At 38.0% G+C, this 13451-nt stretch overlaps 1 protein-coding gene across 1 annotated transcript in view; it reads left to right on the forward strand.

Annotated features, from left to right (window-relative positions):
- Positions 1 to 13451, forward strand: part of ppp1r37 (protein phosphatase 1, regulatory subunit 37) — a 66838-nt gene that overhangs the window by 30574 nt on the left and 22813 nt on the right. The window contains exons 3-5 of the mRNA XM_057838533.1: positions 4777 to 4822; positions 4951 to 5051; positions 12928 to 13047. Coding sequence (XP_057694516.1) covers positions 4777 to 4822; positions 4951 to 5051; positions 12928 to 13047 — 267 coding nt within the window. The remainder of the gene's footprint in view (positions 1 to 4776; positions 4823 to 4950; positions 5052 to 12927; positions 13048 to 13451) is intronic.

The raw sequence follows: 13451 nt of genomic DNA on the forward strand, positions 1-13451 counted from the left end.
ATGGGCACACATGAAAACACTTTAATCCAAAATTTTGGAACAAACTGTCCATACCTGTGACGTCAGTATATGAGTTTCTGTTATTCCCGGAAGCTAGTAGAAGCAGAGCAATCGGAAGACAGAGTAGGCACAACTTGCGCAAGACCAAACTGGTCTGTATAGGAGACGAAAACCCACCCCGCAAACAGTTTGCTGAAGACATTTCAACTAAGCACATGGATTACTGGAACCATGTCCTATGCTCTGATGAGACGGGCGTGCTTTCTTGTGTACCGTCTTCAGAAGATGCTTCCTTCTGGGGTGACAGCCATGCACACCAATTTGATGTAGAGTGTGGCGTATGGTCTAACAGGCTAACCTCCCACCCAATCTCTGCAGCAATGCTGACAGCACTCCTGTAACGAGAGTCCAATGACATTTTGGAGGGAAAATGACAAGCAGTACTCAATTTGGACGTTTAGGGATGTACGTATTCACTAAGGGGTATTCTAACTTTTGTTGCCAGGGGTTTAGATATTAATGGCTAGAGGTGGGAATCTTTGGGCACTTAACGATTCGATTACGATTACGAGGCTCCGATTCGATTGTAAATCGATTATTGATGCACCTCAAACAAAATTTGTACACTAGTTCCAAAATTGTTCAAAAATCTTCTCAGGCTAAACAAACTACTATTTCAGTATCAAGTTAACCGTTAAAAACAGTAAATGTGAAGACTATTGTTGGAATTGTAGCCGTCGGACGCAGAAGACAATTTATGCCATCTCTGTGCTGGCTGATAGTCTATGATGGGAGCAATACAATCATGTTATTTATCTGTACTGCATTATAGAGGTGGGACTCTTTGGGAACCTAACGATTCGATTACGATTCAGAGGCTCCGATTCAATTATAAATCGATTATTGATGCACCACAAAACGCCCCCCCCCCCCCCTTTTTTAATTTTTTGTACACTAGTTCCAAAATTGTTCAAAAATCCTCTCAGGCTAAACAAACTACTATTTCAGTATCAAGTTAACCGTTAAAAACAGTAAATAAAATACCCCCCAAAAGTCCCCATTCTGTATCGACAGCTTTAAACTACATTCAATTATTCTAATGTTGTGAATCAACCGTTAAAGTTCTACCGGTACTTTCGACATGAAAGTTTTAAAACTGTTTCATCATTTAAAGATAGATTCAAGTCAAGATTTTGCCGATTTTTTTTTTTTTTTTTTTTTTTTTTTTTTTTTTTTTTGTTAGATAAAAAGTAATTAGGTTCGCTACAACAGAGCCTTCTAGAGAAGTCTACTGCTTTAAGATGTCGCCTGTTTACTAGCGCGGGAAAGTGTCATTTCACATCTAGTTCTTGATATATGGTCTAACACGGCTGTCGTCTGTCATTTTACATCTAATTCTAGATATATGTGATATCTACCATAGCCGTATGTTGCTGTATGGTTGTAGCAACTGGGCGCTGTTTGTAGCGGCTGGCGGCCGCAGTCAGCTATTATTGTTGTTTTGTTTTTTTTTTAATCTAGCGGCATGAGTTGAACATGATATTTACTCTCGCTCCGTTCCTCATTGCGTCCTGAAGACCGCGCTGACTGTGTTTTATTTCCGCTTTACCTGGTATAATTCAATCACAGGAATTTGGATGTTTATGAATCGTTCTCGAATCTTCCACGGCCGAATCGCGAATAATCTAAGAATCGGAAATTTCATACGCCTCTATTAATGGCTATATTTTGAGTTATTTTGAGGGGAAAATAAATTAACTCTATTGTATAAGCTGCACAGAGACTACTTTTAATTGTGTCAGAGTGTCATTTTTTCAGTGTTGTCCCATGAAAAGAAATAGTTAAATATCTGCACAAATGCGAGGGGTGTACTCACTTTTGTGATACACTGTACCGTGATACATACTTAAGGCCATATCGCCCAGCCCTACGTCAAACGTACAAATTGCGATAAACCTTCTTAAAAAATTTTGCTTCTTCATTTAGCAGCATCAATCACTGTACGTCAAAAAAATTTATTCCGACTGACTTTCTGATGCATGAACACGCAAGATCTAATCGGATCAATATTTTTAGTGTCCATGAACACAGTGCAGCCGATCATAATTTTAATCCGAACGCTGATCGGATTGAAGAAATTTTGTCCATGTAAACTTACCCACTGAACACTGTCATTAGCCTTAGCCATGCTAGCTTGTTCTGTAAGTTATAAAAAATTGAAAGTACTACAGAAACTCTTATCTTGGATATCAATTAAGGAAGCATAAATGTTAATAAACAAAAATTTAAGCAACCAATGAGTCAATGTTTATCATTTTAGTGAGGGATTTTAAGCATTATTTGAATGATTTGACCTTTTATCAAATTCCATCAATTAAGGCACATCTTCCTGAGAGAAGTTGAATAAAATTATCTTTGTTTACACTCATGAAACTTCACAACAGGCAGAAATTGCACAGCCATTCTTATCTCAGTTGTTTTAAACCAGGTTTTAAGAAAATTTGTCCCTTTTAAAACTTCTGTGAGAAGCCAAGGGCTTTGTATGCTCTTGTGTGACTGCCTGGCTATGTTTGATAGGTCACATGGAGTCAAATGTTATTAGTAGTTCCTTTGGATTGTAGAACTAGAGTCACTTGACACTACTACAGCCACGTGCAAGCAATAAAGAATTGATTAAAACATAAACAAAAAAGTAGATGGCCAAAATTTCAGTGGTTCTTTGTGGATCAGGCAAGTCGAGAGACTCAAAAAGGAACCTCTTTGCGCCTGGTCAGCCAAGAGTTAATATCACAGTTACTTGGGGAAAAACACATCACGCTGCTAAGCTGATGGTCAGGCCTTCACTTTATGGTCTGGGTACATTTCCACTCACCGGGTATTGCGGACCATACCGCTAACCCCTCCTTTCTTCCCTTCTTCCTTTCAGTTTTACATATACTGTACACCCATCATGTTTGTAATTAGTCATATTTGTGATGTTTTTGTGAGCATTTTCTATGCTGAGTCATCACTTCAGTAAGCAGCAATGTAAACAAGACACTCAGAACAGTTTGTCCGAGTTTTTTCTCTCTCTCTCCAAGAAAAGCTTAGTCAAAATTCACACCCAGCCTCTTTCTCGCTAAATGCACTCTTTCTTCAGAATATACTATGCACGCGAAAGTTAGCTCGCTGCCCGAAAGGATGTATGCATTTCGGGCGAGATGTTTATGTCAGACTCCCAGGGCGTTTATATGGAGGGCTGTTTAACAGCTGTTTGTTGAATGCATTTCCCACTGCAACTCTCACCAGTCTTTAGAACTTATTACTAAAAAGCCCAAAGCAACAAATTTTCTCGACAGGCAGCATATGTACCTTAAACCTTCAGTAAATAAATGCAGGGCAGTGGAACTACTCAGGTCAAACACAATCACTCGCTCTCGTCCAGCTCCAGTTTGGTGAGATCTAGAAATAATATCACATTTTAAATGAATAAATCTTAATCAAACCTTTATAATGCGCGAAAGCAATTTCAGTATGAATGGGAATACGAATCCGATCATTTTTAATTTGATCACGATTGTTACAACCATCACCGTCGTCGCATTTTTCCAAAAACAGCGCTGTAGTCCCTAAACTTTTCGGTAAAGTAATATTTTGATAGTACAGAAAAAATATAAAGTCCAGTGTTGTTAATAATGGCGTTGGAATATAACAGCATTATTTTTTTCAGTAGTGAGTAATCTTCTTATTTACTTTTCTCATCTATGCAAAGTCGTTACCGTTACTGAGGATGCGAAGGGGCGTATTACTAATATTTGTTTAACTGAGGTGTGATTTGTCTGATTTTTCTCACAGTTGCCTGGGAGAGATCAGAGCAGGAGGAGGAGGAAGGAAGCGGGTGGTGACGCTGTTGCAAACGCGATTATGATTGGCTAGGTGGCTTGGAGCGTTAACATAGCATTCACGTTCTCATTAGCATTAGCATTTAGCGTGGCGAGCAATGACCTTCAGCTTAAACTCTAGGGCAACTTTTTTTTAGGGTTTAAAGTGGGTGAAAAAAGTTTATGGCGGTTTATGGTCTAAAAATTATGGTATGTGGTGACCTACATGACCCAAGATGTGATGCTCGAATATGTGGACGCCAGAACTTTATGGGTGTATGGTTGTTGTTTTTTTTGTCACTTAGCCAATGAAGGGTGCAGTATTTTTTGTTACCACATGGCCAGTGTTTGTTTCCCACTGATGTAAATGACGGCTAATGGCTGTCTTTCTACTACCAGTCTACAGTGACCCTTTCAATATTTATTACCTTCTCACCTCACTATATGCCATATGATATTTGTTTTGTAACATCATCTGTGCTAATCAGGACCTGTTGAGTCATGAAAGGAGGGGTGGGGGTGTCAGCACATCTAGCCAGGCACAGATAATTACCAGCAGTGTGGAATAGGGGCAGAGGTTATGAAGTTCATGTTGAATGGGATGGAGAGCCAACTATTTGCTGCCACATAGTTTCGAGGGCAGCACTCCTAGTGTTTGCGTGGGCGAGTGGCTCACCAAAGTAGAATTTGGGCAAAAACTATAGTTTATTTTTTTATCTGCTCACTAACGAAACCAGTAATGTTCACAGTTACATACACATGTACAAAGACATACACAAAACAGGAAAGCACCAGATTTATCAAGCAAACGTCTGTCTCAGATTACATAAGAGGAAGTTTGGTTAGATTTTTTTTCTGTCTACAGCCTGTGGTATTGATGTGTCAAAATCTGTTTTGTTTTTTGTTTTTATCGCAGGATCTTCAAGACCTGACCCAGCGAAATGAATGCTTGGATCTAAAAGGTAAGCACTGAAACTGTACGAGTGGTCACAAGTTTAGCTCATGATGTGCTTGTACTTGAATTGACGTTAAATAATTAAATGTTCTTTCCGCAAAATACTTAAAAGTAGCCTCGGTTGTTTCTTCGCAGGTGAAAAGCTGGACTACAAGACATGCGAGTCCCTGGAAGAAATTTTGAAGCGTGTACAGTTTAAAGTAATAGACCTGGAGCAGACCAACTTAGATGAAGATGTAAGTATAAAATTTATTCATTCAGACAGTGGTTTTAAAAGTATGGTATGAGTACCAGCATTGATACATTGGCTCCATCTCGTGGTACGCGAAAGATTGACTGAATTAAATGGTGTAGCGATTGTTTTTGTTCTGCCACAGTGCATTTACAGTATCAAGTTGATGCTTGAATTTAACTCATTCAGTTGGACTCATTGGCTGCCGTTGACGGCGAAAAATATCAAACCAGTCAAACTGTGTGAGCCGTCTATCGTTAATTGCAGTTAATATGATACAGGTAGTCCTGGGGTTACGACGTACCCAATTTACGCGATTTTGACTTTACGACGCCAGTCCATTTTGTCCCCAGTCGTTTTTTTTGTTTGTTTGTTTGTTTTTGTTTTTAAGTCGCGTAAACCAGGGGTCCCCAACCTATTCCACAAAGGCCCACTGTGGGTGCAGGATTTCATTCCTACCAAACAAGATGACAACACTTTTTCCCCAATCTGGTGTATTACAAGTGCAATCAGTTGACTGCAGTCAGGTGTGGCTTGTTTTAGCAGAAGCCTCATTGGTTCAACTGTCTCTGCTGGATCGGCTGGAACAAAAACCAGGACCCACAGTGGGCCTTGAGGACTGGGTTGGAGACCCCTGGCGTAAACAGTACCTCTTATTTTTTATTTTGTTAATATGACTGTTCTGCCCTTTGGTGAAATGTGTATTTGATTATAATGTTGACTTTTGTTTGTGATGCATGCTTTTATTTTGGTGCAGAAAGCGTAGAGCAGGTAGTACGAGAAAAAAGTTTTTTATGGGTGTCTGGGGGTGTGTATGGTGTAGGGGAGGTGTGTTCAATGTAATTGGAAAGAGATACGAATAAGACATGTTTTTTCACCCCCCCAAAGTATAATTTAAAAAAAACTTTTATGTACAGTATATGTTTATTTTAATACATGGTTTTTAAGCACTTCAAATGTAATGATTATAAGTTTTAAACATGTTACTGTCCCACAAAATTATTTTTAAACAAGAATAAAGTATAAAAATGCTTGTCTTTATTAAACGCTTCATTGAGTGAGTCCAGTCAAATCCACCAAGCTCCTCACTTACACACAATGAGTTGCCACCGCAACTGTTTACACAAGTTAAACGATGGTTGACGCATGCACCGCTTTGATGCTGAGGCTTCCAGGGTTCCTGGGATCTGTGGCAAGACCAAAAAGAAGATGTCTATCCATATTCGTTAACTTTGATCAACTCCAGTGCATTGCCTGAACAACAAAGAGCAGGGAGAGGGAGGGACGGAGGGAGAGTGAAACTACACGATTGGCTCGGTACAGTTCGTCTGTATTTTTATTTATTTATTTATTTATTTTTTAATTAAATCTGTTGGACTGAGGGCGCAACGTTTGAAGCGCAAAGTAGCGAAGGATCACCGTATTTGCGCACACGAAGAATGGATTTACGCACACACGAGCTAGATGGTATTTGCTCCCATGTAGACAGAGAGAGAGAGAGAGAGAGAGAAAGAGGATTTTAAAGGGTTAATTCTGACTTAAGTGGAAATTCGGATTACTTCGCTATCGTAGGAACGGAACTTGTTCGTAACCCGGGAACTCCCTGTACACATCAAGAATTACAAGAAAATTGAAACATTTTAATATTTTTTAAATGTTTTTTTTTTTTTGGCTGTAATTTTCATTTTTAATTCTGTCTTTTATTTTATGTGTTCTAGTAACAATTTTTATTACCATATCCTCCTGACTACCAGGGAAAAAAATGTTGTCCAATCACATTTGTTTTGAAATTCCCCAATCTATGTGAAGTAATTAGAATATTGCAAAAGAAATTTTTGCATTTTTTATTTTTGTTTTTAAGCTTTGATGTGTCCTCTACAGTGGACATCGGAACCCAATAAATGGGAAACAGAACTTCATTGTCAAACAGTTAGTCCAACAGAAAATATCAAAGAGTCAACTTGACAAAGGCTTCAACATAAACATAACTGTCCATCATGCCTTTTCTTTTGTTTCACTTTTGCTTCTATTGTGTTTATTTGGTAGGATACTTCAAAAGCAATTCCCTTTTTTGGTAACACAAAGGAAATTTTGCATTTGGAGCACATAACATACTGTATGTTTTACAGTTGCAGTCAGATCGGGGACACCTTGATGCATGTATTTCATCCACCATCTATGGAAGATGCACAACACCATAGTGTCTCAGCTGCATTTGTCTGTTATTTTCATTTTTGACATGGGGGAGTGTAGTCATCTTCACTGGCACTTGCTGAAAGTCCTGCTTGGGCTCGAGCAATTAATCCTTCACCAAAGAGCACTTTGAAGTCAAGGAACTTCTGTGGTTTCTTCACCAGACACTGGCAGTCACTCTTATCCTGAAGCCATGAGTTGGCGGTTGCCAGGTCAAAAAAGTGGAAAATGGCACGCTCTGTCCATTTTATAGTCTGAGGGGCCATCCTGTAAAAACTCTACATTCGATTGACCAAGTCCACACCATCCATGTTGGTGTTGTACTCAGCAATTGCCAGTGGCCTTGACACTTGGACAAACCTTTTCTATTTCTTGGACCATCTTCTGCGTGTGCCCTGATGTTCAATCCCATAAGCAGATGATGCCATGACCACTGGCTTGTTGTCCAACCATTTTATGACAGCAAGTTCAGATGTGCGTTGTCTCACAACCATCTCTGGTGACCCTTTTTAGTTCTTTTTGAAGAGCTCATCCCCTCTGATCTTGCAGTCTTTTGGAACCCTGTTATTCATGAGGGTTCCAGTCGCTGTCAGTCCTTTTGTCATCAGGGTGTCAAGGAGGCTGATTGTTGTAAAGTACCTGTCAAAGGACAGGTGCCTTGAGAACAGACTATGTCAATTGAAGAACAGCTTGTTCCCCAATGCTCTTTCCTCCTGAAACTGTGAAGGTTGTCTTTCCTTGGTAGAGCACAAAATCCAAAACTAGACCAGTTGGTGCACCCAAGACAAATATTTACCTTGAGTCTACTTGGGTTTGGTTTGCCCAGTACATACTGGCACACTGGGCATCAATCAGTCAAAGGAACGATTTGCTTGTCACAATTTTCCTAATCTTGGCAAATTTGGACGTCCTTGCCGTACTTTGGTCAAGAGGGCCCTGATTCTCCACAAGACATCACTTGTTTTTTCTTCATCTGAAACATCAAGGTCGTTGACAAGCTTGATGGAGTTTCTCAATTTGTAAAACCAATTTCTGGTCTGCTCTGCTTGAATTTACTCCTCAGAGCTCCCTGAATCATCTTCCTCTATTTCTGCCTCAAATAGTGGATCTTCATCATCTTCATCAGATCACTCAATGTCTGCGTTTCCATCAACAATCTACAGTAAAATTCGCTCTGCTGCTGAGAATGACCTTTCTTGTCATTTGGGAAAGAGTAAAATGTACAAAAGTACTTCAAATGTCCGATACAGTGGACATTTTTTAAACACTTGAATACTGTGTTAAAATACACTTAAACTAACTCGAACAACACTTAAATGTGTTCTTAAGAGTCTTATAGACAAAACGCCAACAACATTTCAAAACCAAATGTGTTCGATAAAAAGAATTAAACACTTACTTTTCCTCTTCCCATAAAACGTGCTTGCATTGACGGAAGCCATTTTCTTCCATGGTTAAGTAAAGGTTAACAAAACCCCACCCCTACACATTTGGTATCATTGGAAAGCTCTGAATGTCCTCTATAGAGCACAGAAGGAATGAATTCAATTTGATGAAGTGGGTGGGAGATATTTAGGTTTATAAATGTCCTGTACAGAGGACAAATTTGAACTACTGGTAGTCAGGAGGATATTGGCCAGAATTCAAGACTGTGTTTTTTGCATTGAAATAAGACTGAAAAAGTGGGGCTCATCTTATATTGGCGGTCCAGACGTTATACCCATTCACGACACTAGATGGCGCCAGATATCATTGAAGCAATGTTCTGTCATGACAGATCTCAGCTACTCTCAAGTTTAACCAGTTTGCATTATTTTATTTTACAATGTTTTTCCTTATTCAGATATCTTTCAAGACTACAGTTACAGTTAAGACTTCACTTTGAGGGTTAATGCAGTTATTGTAATTTTGTTGTTTTAATCACAATAGATTGGTTTATTTACATTTCAAAAACCAGAAGCCATTCATTTACGAATGCGATTGCACTTTAGTTTACATATTTAAATGTTCAGATATTAAGATTTGAATGAGGCAAAATAACATGCTTTTTCGCTCAAATATATTGTTATAATCATTTGTTTCAGATGTACTGTAATTATTTTATGTATAAAAATTAATTTGGTGTTCAAAAAGTCTTTTTTCCAACTTGGGTCTTGAAAAAGAGGGGGTCGTCTTATAATCAGGGCCGTCTTATGTTCGGGCCAATACAGTAATACAATTTTTATGTGCAGATGAATTCCTTTGTTTTATGCTGGTTAAATGTAAATTCAGGCATCAAGGGGTTAAAGTACAAAATACTCATCTTTAATTTTTTAACTGGTCCTTTTCAAATATTTAGAAAGAACACCATTTAACTCAATCTGTGAATCCAGTACCTTATTCCCCCTAAGATCTAATTGCAGTGTTAACATTCAAATGGTCTTAAAAATTGAAATTACACTTTTTTTTTTTTTCTTTTTTTTTTTTTGTTTGGGTCCAAAAATATACTAATGTATATTTTTCTTTGCCATCATGCTGGTACTTGGAGAGCTAAGCACTTTTTAAGGTGGTACTTGATGTAAGATGTTCAAGAACTCTTGCCTTAAAACACAATGGTAAGATGTCAAGTATGCTACAGGATTTCTAATCAAACCACATCCTCCTCATGTAAATACCATAGGGGGATAAGCCACAGGCGCTGTAGAGTGGACCCGAGGGATGCATCCTGTCACAAGACAGCAAATATACAGTACACAGTAGGAGGTTGTGCTTACGGCTAGGCTGTGGTTGCACTGGCAGGAAAAGGTCACTGTAATTGCTGCTTTCTCTTTTGTTCTGCTGCTCTCGCAGCCTTTATCCTGCAAATAAACACAGACAGCCAAACAAACTAGTCGTGACAGTAAGTCGAGGCAGCAAACGCACATCTCCCTTTTCACCCAACTTCGCCAAAGCCCCAGGATTGGAAAAATGTCTTTGCATGAGTCACCAAATAACTTCACCTCGTCCTGAGATGGATGAGTGCCGCTGAAATAAGAAGCTGATGATTGAAAGGAAAAGGCAAGGCAAGAGATCAAGTGGAGAATGAGTTCATTAGATTCAGATGGTGTGATGAGAAAGGGAGTAACACTTCCGGTTAATGCGTCAAAAGTGACGATGCACAGGAGAAAGATTATTTTAAAAAGGCATATTTTATAACCAGATAGGTTTGACTGCTCTTGACTTGGATGTGACTCACTTTAAGCCTCCCTAAAGATAAACACACCTGTATACACAGTATTGTCCCGCTGAACACACACTTAAAGAAGAGCAATTTGCTCCTGAGTAACAGGCCTGATTTACTTTGCTTGTGTTCCTCTTCTGCCATTGTAAATAGCAACTTGGTACATTTCTTCATCAACAGCTGATTTGAATTTTAATGCAAAACAAAAATGCCCTTGTTCTGTACCCATACACACAGCATATATTGTTTTTAAAAATAAAACTTTTTTTCTTAAACATTTATCTGAATTTAATCCTGTCAGGGACACAGTGGTCACTATAGTGGACAGCTTTTCAAAAGTTGACACTTAATTCCTTTAACCCTTTATAAGGCAAGTGACTTATTGCCCATTAAAAAGGGTAAAAAAATAAATTATTGTAATTATTAATCAGTATTGTATTTTTATATATTATTTTTTTCCATAATTGTAGATACATGAATAAATCAATAAAAGCTAAAATAACACTCAAGTAGTTTTTTTTTTCCAATAGCATTTAGCATTTACTGCAATAGATTTTAACTGGGAGGGGCGAATGAACATTCACTAAATAAATATATAACCAGTGTTGTTAATAACGGCGTTACAATATAACGGCGTTACTAACGGCGTTATTTTTTTCAGTAATGAGTAATCTAATTAATTACTTTTCTCATCTTGGCAACGCCGTTACCGTTACTGAGGCGGGAAAGGCGTGCGTTACTATGCGTTACTAAGTTGGTTGAATAAAAAAAAGTCTGAGAGAAACGGACTCACGGGGACGAGAGAAGAGCAGGAGTGGGGAAGACGCCGTTGCAACCGCGATGCTAGGTGGCTCCAATAATACCTGACTGCAGCCATAGCCGACAAACTACGCCCACATGACACGGTAGATATCATATTATAGAACTAGATGCAAATGATAGACACTGCTGCACTGCCAACATGTTTTAAGGACTACATGCGTTTGTAAACAGCCGCCATCTTAAAGCAGTAGACCTCTCAGGAAGGCCCTGATGTAGAGATCCTTCCTAGCGAACCTAAGTAATTTTTTTAAATCTAAAATGCTCCTAAATCGGCAAAATCTTAACATAAATCTATCTTTAAATGATGAAACAGTTTTAAAACTTACACATGTTTAAAGTAGACAGAAGGGAACTAATGCAATAACGGGAGAAATTTTAACAACTTTAACGACTGATTCACAACTTTAAATGACTTCCACACATAGCAAAGGTTACTAGCTAGTTATCGCAATACACTTGTGTCTAGTTAAGTGGAGGGTAAAGAATTGGGCTAGGGCCAATTGTCCCCCAAACACTTTAAGCTTCACATTGTGTGACCTGTGTGTGTGTGTGTTTTTTCTTTTTTTTTTGAGAAAGAAAAAAACATCACTAGTTACTTTGCCAAGTAACTAATTACTCTTACATTCAGGTAACTGAGTTACTAACGCAATTACTTTTTGGGAGAAGTAATTTGTAACTGTAATTAATTACTTTTTTAACGTAAAATTAACAACACTGCATGGCAAAAAATGCGTTAGTAGACAGCCGCCATCTTAAAGCAGTAGACTTTTTAGGACGGCTCTGTTGTAGAGAACCTTCCTAGCGAACCTAAGTAACTTTTTATCTTTTTTTAATCTTTTTATATAAATACTTCTAAATCGGCAAAATCTTGACTTGAATCTATCTTTAAATGATGAAACAGTTTTAAAACTTTCATATGTCGAAAGTAGAGAGAAGGGAACAAATGCAATAATGGGAGCAATTTTAACAACTTTTTACAGTTGATTCAGGGTAAAGGGTAAATTAGGGTAAAGAATTGGGCTCGGGCCAATTGTACCAAAAACCTTCACAAAAAACTTCACATAGTGTGGCCAATGTTTTTTTTTTTTTTTTTTTTTTTTTTTTTTTAGGGGAAAAAAAAAAAGTAATTATCACCAATTACTTTGCCAAGTAACTAATTACTCTTACATTCAGGTAATTGAGTTACTAACGCAATTACTTTTTGGGAGAAGTAATTTGTAACTATAATTAATTACTTTTTTTCAGTAAGATTAACAACACTGTATATAACAAAGCACATATATTTATAAATATCATTAATATCAAAATATCATTACTGCAGTTTTTTAAAGCATTTAAGTGACAATTCCAATTAGACACCTGTTATGCATTAAGAGGATAAGAAAAGAGTGAACCCAAATTATCTGTTTAATTACATTCTTATGACCTTTTTTAAAAAAACAAAACAAAAAAACATATACAGTATGTAATTCCACTTGCAGTAGTCACATTTTGCAAAACCAAAATATGCATATATAGCCGTTTTCTCTGGCAATGCAGTAAGATTTTTGCTTTCTGACCTTTAAAAATTAAACGGAAAAATCCATTACTCATTACCTATCACCCTGATATGCCCTGATTTCTGTTACCTTTCAGTTAATTTTTGACACTTCCCATTTCCCTTCAGGGTGCTTCGGCTCTGTTTGACATGATCGAATACTATGAGTCGGCCACACACCTCAACATCTCTTTCAACAAGCACATAGGCACCCGGGGATGGCAGGCCGCCGCTCACATGATGAGGAAGGTGAGTGAGGGCCGCCACTGCAGCTTGTATTTTGCATAGATTAGAGAACAGTTTGCTTGAGGTATGGTAAATGTGTGTGGCAGCAGAACCCAATATGTAATGCTAGTCATCAAATGATTAGTACTGTAGTAGGTCTAAAATCCCCATGTGATTATTAGCACATGAGGAAGCTTATGAATCATAACTGTTGTAATGAAGAAATTCTCTCCTGAAAGAGTTGTGCAGTACATCACTGGAATAATTATATTCCAAAATGTCTTTGAGGTTTAACTAAATGAATGGAGTGGATAGTGAGTATAGACTGTAACATGTTTTAGCAATTTAACTCATTGACTTTTATTGACAGGGATAGATGGTCAATCCAGTTTGACTGGGATGGCTGGCAGCAACTGTTAGATCTCTAT

This window comes from Corythoichthys intestinalis, chromosome 6, assembly GCF_030265065.1.
Source record: "Corythoichthys intestinalis isolate RoL2023-P3 chromosome 6, ASM3026506v1, whole genome shotgun sequence".
Taxonomy (NCBI): Eukaryota; Metazoa; Chordata; class Actinopteri; order Syngnathiformes; family Syngnathidae; genus Corythoichthys; species Corythoichthys intestinalis.